The sequence below is a fragment of the Centruroides sculpturatus genome, unplaced genomic scaffold (genome assembly GCF_000671375.1).
Source record: "Centruroides sculpturatus isolate CEXI.00-Female unplaced genomic scaffold, Cexi_2.0 scaffold1399, whole genome shotgun sequence".
Lineage (NCBI taxonomy): Eukaryota > Metazoa > Arthropoda > Arachnida > Scorpiones > Buthidae > Centruroides > Centruroides sculpturatus.
This window is the reverse complement of record NW_019385630.1, coordinates 78,951-91,649: the sequence shown is the minus strand read 5'-3', so window position 1 is coordinate 91,649 and position 12,699 is coordinate 78,951. Positions and strand designations below refer to the sequence as shown.

At 27.3% G+C, this 12,699-nt stretch overlaps 1 protein-coding gene across 2 annotated transcripts; it reads right to left on the bottom strand.

Annotated features, from left to right (window-relative positions):
* Positions 1-360: 360 nt before the first annotated feature.
* Positions 361-8,245, bottom strand: LOC111640740 (zinc finger protein 567-like). 2 transcript variants are annotated; one of them, XM_023386782.1, is made up of 5 exons: positions 8,184-8,231; positions 5,552-5,788; positions 4,980-5,192; positions 3,039-3,266; positions 361-518 (listed from the first exon to the last, which is right to left on the bottom strand). In XM_023386782.1, the coding sequence occupies exons 1-5, from the start codon at positions 8,196-8,198 to the stop codon at positions 495-497; spliced, it is 717 nt and encodes a 238-aa protein (XP_023242550.1). In that variant the 5' UTR covers positions 8,199-8,231; the 3' UTR covers positions 361-494. The 2 variants fall into 2 exon arrangements, with proteins under 2 accessions (XP_023242550.1, XP_023242551.1); XM_023386783.1 differs by lacking the exon at positions 5,552-5,788 and having other exon boundaries at positions 8,184-8,245.
* Positions 8,246-12,699: the final 4,454 nt, after the last annotated feature.

Genomic DNA, 12,699 nt, shown 5'->3' with positions numbered 1-12,699 from the left:
GCCCGAACGTGTCAAGTTTACGGATTACGGCTGATTGAAAGGTTTTCTTCCATAAAATTAATCGATTCTACACTAATCCGACTCAACATTTCCAAAATACGTATATTTTTTCGTAGTTTTATAGGAATCGTAATTATAGGGACCGTAATTATAGGGGGGGTCGACTGTATTGACAAAATGCTTTAAAAGTAAAAGCACTTTAATAATTTATAAAAACTGTACTTTTGAAAAAAATTTTATTAATCATGAACTGATAACAATATTTAGAAAACAATTAAGATTTCAATACGAATAACGTTTTGAATTTTGAAGAAGTCTTTCGTTAAATATTCAAAAAGTAATAAATAAATAAATCAGGTTCATTTAACGAATTTGGTGCTGAATATTTTCAAAATGTTATTTGAATTTTTTAAAATTAATTGGGAAGTTTTATTTTCAGTTTTTTTCTTTTCTTTTCTCGTCATTAAAACAATACACGCAGCCCTTTAAGTTTGTTAATCAGATGTTTCTGCCGATTCCTGTAAGAAATTATATTTTGTAAGCTAAACATACAATATAAAATAACATTTAAATTAAACTTTCACAATTATAACTGAATTGATGATAAATTAATTTTTTGTATTCACAAATTAGATCATTCTTCATCAAATTATCACACAAAGCAAAATAGACATTTTTTTTTACATACTCTGAAGCTTGATTTTTTATATCATTTATGTTACGGACTTGCCATTTTCAACTACATTATTAATTGGTATTTTATTTAATGTATAACATGTATTATTTATACGACTGAACTGTATTTTACTAAGGTTTGTGTATATATTGTATCCGGAATTTATTCAGTGAGTGATCGGTTAACGAACAAATCGGATAACGAACACTTTTGCGAAAGATTTTTATGATCAGACAACGAACACATGTTCGGATAACGAACACTTCAATGAACAAACACAAGAAGCGACGTAAAATAACGAATACCGATTGGTATTCCTTTGTCTTCAGGCAACAATTCGAAACTTTTCGGAGCGCGGGAGACGTCGACATTGACGTTTTACCCAGTATATACTGATCGGATAGTATTCTCCCGAACTTTGAAACCCTCCCTCACCTTTTATATTTCTGATAGAAACAATTCTTTTACATTTTCTTCTGAAAATGAGGATTTATGCCGAAATTTGCTATTAAAGATCTTTTGAAGAAGGGGGAGGATGTCAAAACAACGGTCTTAAAATGGCATACAAACCGGGTTGCGGTTAATAGACCTAGGGATCTCTACAATTACAATACGATTAATTACTTTTGAAAAATCATGAAGAAGCCAGAAAAGAAATTGACATTGAACAGATTCTTTAACCCCTACAAACGGAAAAAACATGACTAATAAAAATGCAAGACCGTGTATATATATTTTTATTATTACATATGAATAAACGTATTAAGAAAGTATATATTTTTTATTTTTTGGTGTCTCCAGAACGAGTGAATCAAATTTCCATAGAAACCTATGGTATATCGATAATTGGTTAACGAACAATTCGGATAGCGAGCAAAGTCTTGGAACGGATTATGTTTGTTAACCTATCATTCACTGTAGTTTTAATTGTGTATTCTCTTTACACATCTCTTCATAAAACATTTATTGTCCATTTATTGTAATTGTGTATTGTCTTTAACATCTCTTTATTTAAACATCGATACCAAGGATTACCATTTAGCATTATTGTTTTTTAACAATGACATTTAAACACAAATAATGTCGACATACAAAAATAATATCAGTTGAGATTTAATTATGCAATATTATATTTCATGATAAATCGCTTATTAATTCCTGTATGTTTTTTTTGAAAATTCGTGTAATTTATATATATTGATAAAAATTATAAATACAGAAGTTGGAAATTTTAAAAAGTAAGTCTTGAACATACAATAGAACATGAAAACAGATAATTACACATAAAAATTCTGCAAAAGCAAAATAAATTTACTTCTGCATAAAAATTTGTTGAATCACCGTTCAGAATTAACTTTTCCTTACACATTAGAAAGTAAATTCAAAATTTCGATGTCTCAGTAACTGGTAGATGAAGAGACGTTACTTAATAAATAAGGACTTTTAATATTAAAATAGAACATCAATGATAATTGATATGTTCACCTTTTTTGCTTATTTAGAATTGGAAGTATTTATTGTTTCAAATGCAGTGGTAGATTCGAAGTAAAAAGTTAGAATAAAATAGCGTATTTTCTTGCAAAAAAAAATTTCATCGGTAATTGGTAATAGTTGATGTAAAGTTTAAATAACTCTATAGTGTATTTCAGGGGTGGACAACCTTTTACATACCATGCGCCAATTTTTTGATAGACGAGTTCAGACAAGTTCGGGCGGAGATAAATTTCGGCCATTCCTTAATTAGGTATTTCAATTTATAAGACGAAAATTCAGTTTTGCCACAGAACAAGCAATGAAAACTGCGGTTGTAGTATAGTTACCCGTATAAAATAGTTCTGTACGATATTAGCGGTGTACATGAACACGAATGTATCGTGTATAGTACAGGCAAAAGAATAGAAAAAAAAGGTCAACAGGTGTCGCAGGAACTACTCGGGGAAAAAAGAAGTTAGTAGTCCAATCTGATTCCCGGGCTGTCCGGACGGTAGCACTATCGTGGGACGATAGCGCTGTCATTTAGACACCTGTAAACTGATCGCAAATAAACATACATGCATACACTGTAATTTACTATGTGGAGAACACTCATTTCATTTGTAAAATTTATTCCAACGAATTGTTCAACAAATGAACTTGCCAAGAAAGACTATAAAAAATTAATTTTCTATGTAATATTCATAATCGCAAAAAAGACAAATCTGGCAATGTTGCTCAGAACTGACTGAAGCGCCACTTGTAATCGTCTAATGCGCCAAGTTTGGCGCATGCGCCACGTTTTGGCCACCCCTGGTGTATTTGTTACTTTAAATACAAATATTTTGTTGTTGTGTTTGATTTATAAATTAGCTTTATAAATACATACTATTATTTTGAATTTATTTTCATCGGCATGACGTTGTTTATGCATAAACCATTTCTCCTTTGACCAAGTCCTGAAGTTGCACAAATCACATCGAAATGCCATTTCAGATAATTGTTCGTGTTGACCATTCTGTGACTTTTCATCTGTTTCACTTGATACTGCAGCTGATATTTTATTATGCGATTGTGAAGGTAATTTCTGACTATTCTGTTCACAGGATTGTAAAAACTTAAAATTGAAAAAAATGAATTAAGTTTAAGAATAACTAACCTTTCGCTTAACTTAATTACTTTTCCCACTGTTTTTACTTAATATCTCAACATATTCTTTATAATATGATTATTTTAAAGCAAATTATAAAAAGCTATGTAAAAATATAGTTGTGATTTCAACGAGAATATCGTAGGAAGAATAAATATAAATGCAATGAATATAGCATTTAAATAAATTTTTATATTAAATTATTTTTCTTATAAAGATGTAAACTTCATAAGCTGAAAACTAATTTATTCTAATGTTCTCATGTCTTCTACTGTTTTTATTTGACAATTATTTTCTAAATTTGAACAAAGTTTTACATATTATTTTATGTGTATTTTTATTTACATGGCCAATGCTATTTATAATTTAGGCAAACTAGACAACAACTCAGTGAGCAGGCCATTATTTGGCGCAAAATGTTAAGAAAAATTTAACGTTGTTCTAACTTCACTAAAATGCTGAATTTAATAGTGATATATGATTTAGGAATCGATTTTTTCCCTTATTTCTCACATGTTACACTATTTTACTATTTAGCTCTTAGTTCATATTTGTCTTAACGTAAATGATTTGATCTTACTATTAATTAACATTCTTCTAAGATATATATTTTATCAAGTTAAACATTTCTAAAATATTAAATTTTCGTATTTTATTACTTTTGTGTAAATGAATAATAACAAAAAATTTCCGAATTGATAAAAAAAAAAGATAAAAAAGGCTTTGTTTATAGAAGAATTACAGATTGTATATTACTTCTTATATTAATTATAAAGCCTGCCAAAATTTATTGTGTTTATTTATTACACGTAAAATTTTATTTTTAAAAATATTTAACTCGATGCGACGCTCCGCAACGAAAACAAGCTTAAGCAATGGCGTCATCGAAGGGTGCACATTAGGTAAGTAATCAAACAATTTTTTGTTTATAGCATAGTTTATATGGATTATTCCAAAAATATTATACATGTTTTGGCAATGGCGAATCAAATTAGTCTAGAATAGATTAATTTTATCGAAGAAAACCTTTCAAACAGTCGTAGTCCCTAAACTGTAGACGTGTCGGGCTGTGATTGGCTCATGTATTTAAGTGACTCTATAACACGGAATTCATATAAAACGGAACTTATCTACCGTGTAATAAGGATGTCGACTGTATATTCTAAAAATTTTAAAAGGTAGATTTCTTATTAATAGTGATATCACTAGTTATATTGTTTATTGAAATTTACAAAAAAAAAACAAATTTTACCATTTTTGTTTTACTAATAATTTAGCACGCTATTTAAAAACATAATATAGACAATGACAACATTAAATTAAAATAATCAGATATACCACGAACCTTAGAATTTACTGTAACTTAAATCCTATTATTTTGGAAATATCGTATACAGAAGTATAAGAAAACTGATGCTGATTATCGAATGACTCAAGGTACAAACTTCAAATTATCAGTTATTTATTTTGTGTCAATTGTTCATTTTACATAAACAATGCTGTGTTATTAAATGAATGAAGGTTACAGAATAAAATTATTTACAGTAATAACGTAATAAAGTCACCTGAAAAAACCTGATAAGCAATTTTAAAACTCTATTACAAGCTAAATAACTTTTCTTGCATTAGAATATTCAAGTAATTTTTAAAAACTTAATTTTTAGAAATTTCTTTACATACTTTTGAAGAATATGCGATTTGTTCTTGTGGATGTACTTTCTTCATGTGTCTATTTAACTGATATTTATGTTTGAAAGTTTTCTTACAAATATTACATGAAAACGGTCGGTATTTTTCATGAGACGTTAGATGTATTCTTAAAGTGGATAAAAATCGAAAAGTTTTACCGCATTTCTCACATTTGTAATCTTTTTCTGCCTTTTTTCCAGGAATCTAATTATTATATGACTTATAAGTTAAATTTGCTATTTATTACATACGTAAATATAAAATTAGTTAAATTTTAATATACTTTGTAAATTTATTATATCTTATATAGACTACATTTTTAACGCTTATTGGTTAAGAAGTTATTTCGTAACTAATATTTTCGATTTTTACGATAGAGATATAACAATTATATTTTTTAATGTTTTACTGTAAAATATCAATTTTCTTTATAATAATTTAAGTAATTATATAGTCCATAATAATGTTATATTTTATACTTTAAGTTAATAAATTTGATAAATTATATTTCATAAAATATGTATGGACTTAAATGCGAAAATAAACATAAACATAATTCTTACAATAACTTCAGAAACAACTGGAAGTTTATGTAATCGTTTGACATGATCTATTAAAGTATGTTTCCTTTTCGCAGCGTATTTACAGTCTTCATAGTAGCATTTGAATGGTCTTTCTTCCGAATGTGTTCTTTTGTGAATTATTAAATTTCCAGACTGGGAAAATTTTTTACCGCAAATATCACATAGAAACGGTTTCTCACCAGTATGGCTTCTCAGGTGAACATCTAATTGCGATTTCTTTAAAAATATTTGTTTACATTCAGTGCATTCATGTTTATTTTTTTCTTCCTTAAAAAATATTCGTTGTGTAAACTACTACAAATTATTATATTCGTCATTAATATTTTCAAAAATATTTTCTGTTTATATCAAAACATAATAGTAAAATATATGTATTTATTCGATAAAAATTAAAATTTCAAATGTTTTCCAAAATAATTATAAAAAGCGATGGGAGTCAGAATTTTTTCCTTATTCTTCTTACATAAATGTAAAATATACGAAAAAATTATATTTTTCTTTTATTTCTGACGTTTTCGATATTATATAACTTTAAATCTTAAAACATTAAACCAAAAATCGCTAAAAAATTTAAAGTTAAAATGGTATAAAAAGACATCAATTTTCAGAGAAAAAATTTTTATTTACATTACTAAGAAGCTCCCCACATGCATTTCACCTATGAAAGGATTCTTCAGTAGACAATACAGAGTTCACGTTCTGACAATCAACTCATTAAAGAGCCTCTTATATAATTAAAAAAAAATTCCCAGTATTTCGCTGTTAACATTCCTGTATTTAAATTTAAATTATTGTTCTGCATAATTATAGCGAATTGTACTTTTACCTTTCGTTTACATTGTTTTCTTCTCTAGAAATAATTTTTAATTTATTAGTATTAATCTGACTATTATTACTATTACAATGTTGGAAAAAAAGAAGAATTACAAATTTTTACCTTACAGCAGCCAGATGTTCCGACAGTGGAATCATTAATCTTCGTTTTGTTTCACCAACGTAAAATCTAGGGTTGTTACACGTGCATTCTATCTGATAAACAACACCTTCTACCTCTATTAATTTTTTTTTTATTATAAGAACAATTGTTTTATGTTTTGGTATTTATTATAATAATATTTGATAATCTGTTATTTATTCATGGAACGAATTAAATTAATTATTGATTGAAAAACATATATTTTTCATACGCGATCAAAATATCGACAAACAAACAGAAGGTATTTCTATGGGTTCTGTAATAGGACCAAAATTAGCTGAAATTTATATGCTGGATGTAGAGAGGTTTTCATCGACGTTATACGGAGTAAAGTTTTTTGCGAGGTACTGTACGTCGAGAATATTTTGATCGCGTATGATAGTGCAGTAACAACAAATTTGCAAATTTTGGAACAAGCTAATAAAATTAATTTGAATATTAAATTTACTCAAGAACACGAATTAAATAATCAATTAAGTTGTTTAGATATAACAATTAAAAGGTTTGAAGATCATTTGGAGTACTGTAAATTTGAAAAACCGTGTAATACGAGAAAAATAATTAATTATAAATCATACTATCCTTTAAATCAAAAATAGGTAGATAAAAGAAAGAAAGAAATTGGAGATACATATAAGAAATGTATTCTAATTGGATACCCAAAAATTTAATTAATTAATTAAATGATTGGTACCATAGATTTTTAAGAAACAGATTCAAAGTTAAACGGCATCGAGAAATAATACAGTATGTATCGTTTCCGTATATAAAAGGTATTTATGAAAAATATAATATGTTTTTTCAATCAAAAATTAATTAGATTCGCTCCATCTTTAAATAACATATTATCAAATATGATGATTATAATAAGTACCAAAAAATATTTATTAGAGAAGAAGGTGTTGTTCATCAGATAGAATGTACGTGTAACAACCCTAGTTTTTACGTTGGTGAAACAAAACGAAGATTAAAGATTCCACTGTCGGGACGTCTGGCTGCTGTAAGGTAAAAATTTGTAAATCTTTTATTTTCCAACATTGTAATCGTAATAACAGTCAGATTAATACTAATAAATTAAAAATTATTTCTAGAGAAGAAAACAATGTAAACGAAAGGTAAAAGTACAATTCGCTATAATTATGCAGAACAATAATGTAAATTTAAATACGGGAATGTTAACAGCAAAATGCTGGGATTTTTTTGTTAATTATATAAGAGGCTCTTTAATGAGTTGATTGTCAGAACGTGAACTCTGTATTGTTAGCCCCACTGAAAAATCTTTTCATAGGCGAAATGCATTTGGGGAGCTTGTTAGTAATGTAAATAAAAGTTTTTTCTCTGCCAACTGATGTCTTTTTATATCTTTTTAACTTTAAATTGTTAACGATTTTTGGTTTAATGTTTTAAGATTCGAAGTTATATAATATCGAAAACGTCAGAAATAAAAGAAAAATATAATTTTTTCGTGTATTTTACATTTATGTAAGAAGAATAAAGTTCAAATATTTTATTTTTTTTTACAATTTCGAATGAAAAGTGTTGCCTAATATAAATAATGTAATATAGTATAAAGTGAATTACTCAAAAACATAATATAACTTTGTGTTACAAAACAGATTGAGATGTTTTACTTACCTTTTCTGATTGCATTTAAAAAATTAAAAATGCAAAGTTTGAATTCACTTGATTAAATTCAGAAAAGATGAAATAACAAGAATGCACTACAATAATGTAAAATTTCGGAATTGTTTTTTCAGATTGTACATTATTGTGCCTATTTGTTTGCTTGAAAAGACAAAAAATACCGGCTTAAATTATTTTTTATTATTATATTAAATTATTATTATAAACGGTAAGCGACTTAAACGCCAATACAGAAGTAAATCGGTTTTACTCGATAAACCGTTCGAAAGCAATCGACGAAATTTGAAACCGTTGAATCCCGTGACAAAATTTTCCATATGAATCAATGTAAATCCAATTAATTTAATCTAGAGTTTTGGTATGTATTTTGGAAAATTGTTGATTTTAGACATTCCAAAGTACATACTAAAACACATTTAATAGATAAAAAAATACTGCGTTTATACTAAAAATAGTAAAAAAATTAATATAGATGATAGCCTCTGGAACGATTAGACATTTAACTGTTTTTTATTGATTGATCCAAAGAAGTGCAGAGTTTACTTTTAAATGAAAGATTGTTACGATGATCGCTTTCCATCAGGTACTGCGTTAGACATTTGCGTGTAAACTTTGTATTATTTCACTTAAATCAAATGTATGTTTATACAGTAAGTGTGTTACAGTTGATATAATGGGCTTTATAATGGTCAATATTTTTTTATTAACACTAAATAACGTTTCTGCCTATTGTATAAGCTAGCGATAGGACTACTATTCTTTGTATACAATAATTTAAATATAATATATAAAGTCATAAATCATTAATTATTTAGTCATTCTTAACTTCTATTCAACTCAATTTAATAATTGTACAAAAAGCTATCATCTCAACGCACATTATAATTCGTAACTTTTTCAATTATTTATATCCATAAATTATAATTATGAAAATAAATTATAAATTATTTTGTATTTCATATAATGATTATACTTGATGCAAACACTATTGATGTATATATTAGAAACGGGATTTGCATCAAAATATTCAAATTGAAAGACATCTTGTTATCAATATATTTTTATATCCTCAAATTGAAGTCAGCGCTTAATGGAGTAAAACATTAACATATTTATTTTATTTTATGTACCACATTTGGACAATTCGTCAGTGGCTATGAGAACCTGTATAAAAAAATTTTTTGTTCGATGTTCGAGTTTCGAGAGAAATTAAAAGTGTTTAGAAAAAACGATAATAAATCGAACAACCTTATTAATATTTTACATTAATGGCACCCATTTAGAGTGTATGTTGCAATCACCTTCGGTCCATTATCTCTTCACATAGTTACGTATAATTTCTTCTCATTGAGAGTGACAGCTATGGTTCTGCACAAAGTGAAAAAGTCTTTAACTGACATTTACATGGAAATCAGATTTCCGATGTTTCGGGGTCAATTTCACTGTTCCCGAAATCTCTATATTAAATCAGAGTATCTCATTCGAAACATAACGGATTTATTAGGTAATGTGTCAAATTTTAGGTTTTATTTATATACTAGCTGCAAGGACCCGCTTCGCTGGAATTTTAAAAAGTAACAATAGTGAAGATTAAGATAATTACATTATAGCTAATCTTACCCGTTTTCACAGAATGCAAGAATTAGGTCACCCGTTTCTGATTAGAGACCTGGTCCCGATTCTATTTCTGAACGTCTCCTGTTCACGTCAAGTCAAACGAACTATTTTCAACGTTTCTGGAACGTTTACAATCGTTCTATAATCGAACGAATATTCGAATTTTATGTTCGAATTTAATTCGAACAAATTCGAACAAAACATTCGAAATAGAAAGCCACTTTCAACCACTTTCAGCCTCATATCTCCCGCACCCTTATAGCTATCGAGACGCAACCACCCCTATGCACGAATGGAGACTTGGGGCTACTACCACATACAAACATCATTCACGTGCGATGTGTTGTTTTTGCGGAAAAGTAAAATATAGGGACATACATGTCCATTTATATATATATATATATATATATAGATATAGATATAGTTATAGATATTTGACACGAATGTAAACAATTACAAAGTAAAATAATCACCAAAAAAAGCTGCATTTTTTTTCTTCATCCAGCAATGCTCCTAAACCTATAAAGATCTAATTTTAAACTTAATTCCTTGTTTCTATGATTGAGAAGCTTACGAAATTTCTCTGTTGAATAGTCAAATTTCATAGAAATTCCGCATAGAGCAATCTTATTTTTATCGTTTAATTTTATACTTGTAAAAATAAAATTTGCATCGAAACGAATGAATGTCATTGAAAGTGTTCGCAAATTGAAACTTTTTATAACGAACTTTTAACGCCCTATTGAAAACGTTCCGATCTCTTTGCCGAGTGCCAAATGTGATCATCTTAGGTCTTAATATAATAAAACAATCAGTAACAAAAAAAAAAAACAATTCTTATCTGCTAAACTGACCGAAATTATTTCTACAATCAAAAATTGTTTTAATTCGTATCGAAATTATAACAGCAAAAATGTAAAAATTTGAAAATAGCGCAAATTAAAAAAAATTATTATAATTATTAGATGACAGCCAAACGTTTTTTTATGGGAGATTTCTTTTAGTAAAAATAATCTTGGAACTTCAATGCGAAATGTTAGAAACGTGAATACAGTCATGTGCAAACCGTTTTCATGTTCCGAGCTTATCATTACCAAAGAAAAACTGGTAAAAACAATTTGACTGTCATCGAAATAGTCAGAATTTTTAACTTGACCTAAATTTTTTGCCACTCAGTTTCTTGTTTGGATAACATTTGTATGTGAAAAATGTTATAAAGGGGTTGTATGCAATTATGAAACAATAAGTTTTTCTTACATAACACTTAATATAACTTCCAAAATTAAGTCGGCAATAATTCAACATTGTTGTATTTTTTATCAACAATTACAGACTCGTTTGTCCATATTTCAAATTAATTTAATACATTTCGAAATGTTTTTATTCTCTTCTTCAGTTGAAGTAGTATGGAAATGTTTAAGTAGTATGAAATGTTAATTCGGTCGAATGTAAATATAATTAAATATAATTTGGAGAACATAAATCTATGAATGGAAAATATAATAAGAAAAAATATGTTTTAACGAAATTTTAATTTCACTTTTATATTGAAACAATAAATGTATTTCTAATAAATTGCTGACTTGAATAAATGAATGAGTTGAACAAAAATTTATTAATATTTTTCTTAAATTTTAATTTTAAAAATAAAAATATATACAAAACGTAATTACTAATTTGATTTTCTACATGTAAATCATCAAAAATATCTTTATAATAAATGAAAAATAAATGCAAGATTTAAGTCGTTTAGTAATATCGTTACTAAATCGTATGCTTTGCAAATTAATGAAATTTTGCGTCGTGTTCTCTACGAGATACTTCGTTGTCAAATTTCTCTTGACAGATGTGACATTCTAGTTCGACTTCTTCAACTATCACTTCTGAAAATATTTCCAATTCTGGTAAACGTTCCAGTTCGTTCATGTTTAAATGTTTGTCTCTATTCATAATTCCACTATTTTCTGAATCGCTACTAAGGGTTTCCACAACAGCTTCTTCATATTCTACTGATTGAGATTTTAGACCATTCGTTGATGATATTTCCATTGATTCTTTCTGCTCTTTGTCTACAATGTTATATTCATCTTGAATACATTCACCGTTTGCCTAAGAATTCAAAACTGTATATAATATAATATAATCTAGTTAATTAAACTAAAATCACTATCACTATATATTCAAATCATAATTAAGGTCAACTGCATCATTCAAAAATTCATTTTCTGTGGCTAAATTTATAAAATGGAGTTTATAATTTATTTTTTATTTTTTAGTTTACTATTGTAATTAATGAAAGTAAGTACTTTTACACAGTAAATTACTCTGATTTTATTTTTCATAGACTTTAGTTTAACACGATAATCATTTTTAATGTATTAATATGAATTCATTTTAAATATCTACCAAAATATTCAAATCTGGAATTGGGGGTTTTTCTTTATAATGAATTTGTACTCGATCCTTTAAACTTGACAACTTTTTGCATCATATGAAGTAATAGATTTTATGAAAACATCGTGTGGCCTTTATTGAAAGAAACTGTACTATAATTAACGATTTATTCGATTTTTACAAGTAATAAGACTCTTTAAGTATTTGAAAGGAAATAGGGAATTTGCGAGTTTCGTAATGATATAATAATGTATTAACAGTATAATTTGAAATATATTTAATCTCGATGCTTACTGAAATTTAACGTGTTATTTTGGAAATACCAAATAATATTAGTGTATAAAAGCCAGGCTTATATGCTAATTTATATACAGTAGAGCGTCGATTTTCCGAATCAATTGGGGACTTGTGTTGTCCGTATAACTGATTTACGTACGAAAAAATAGTTTAACGTATCCGATTTTGAAATTTTCTCCGTTGCGTGTCGCTTCGCGTT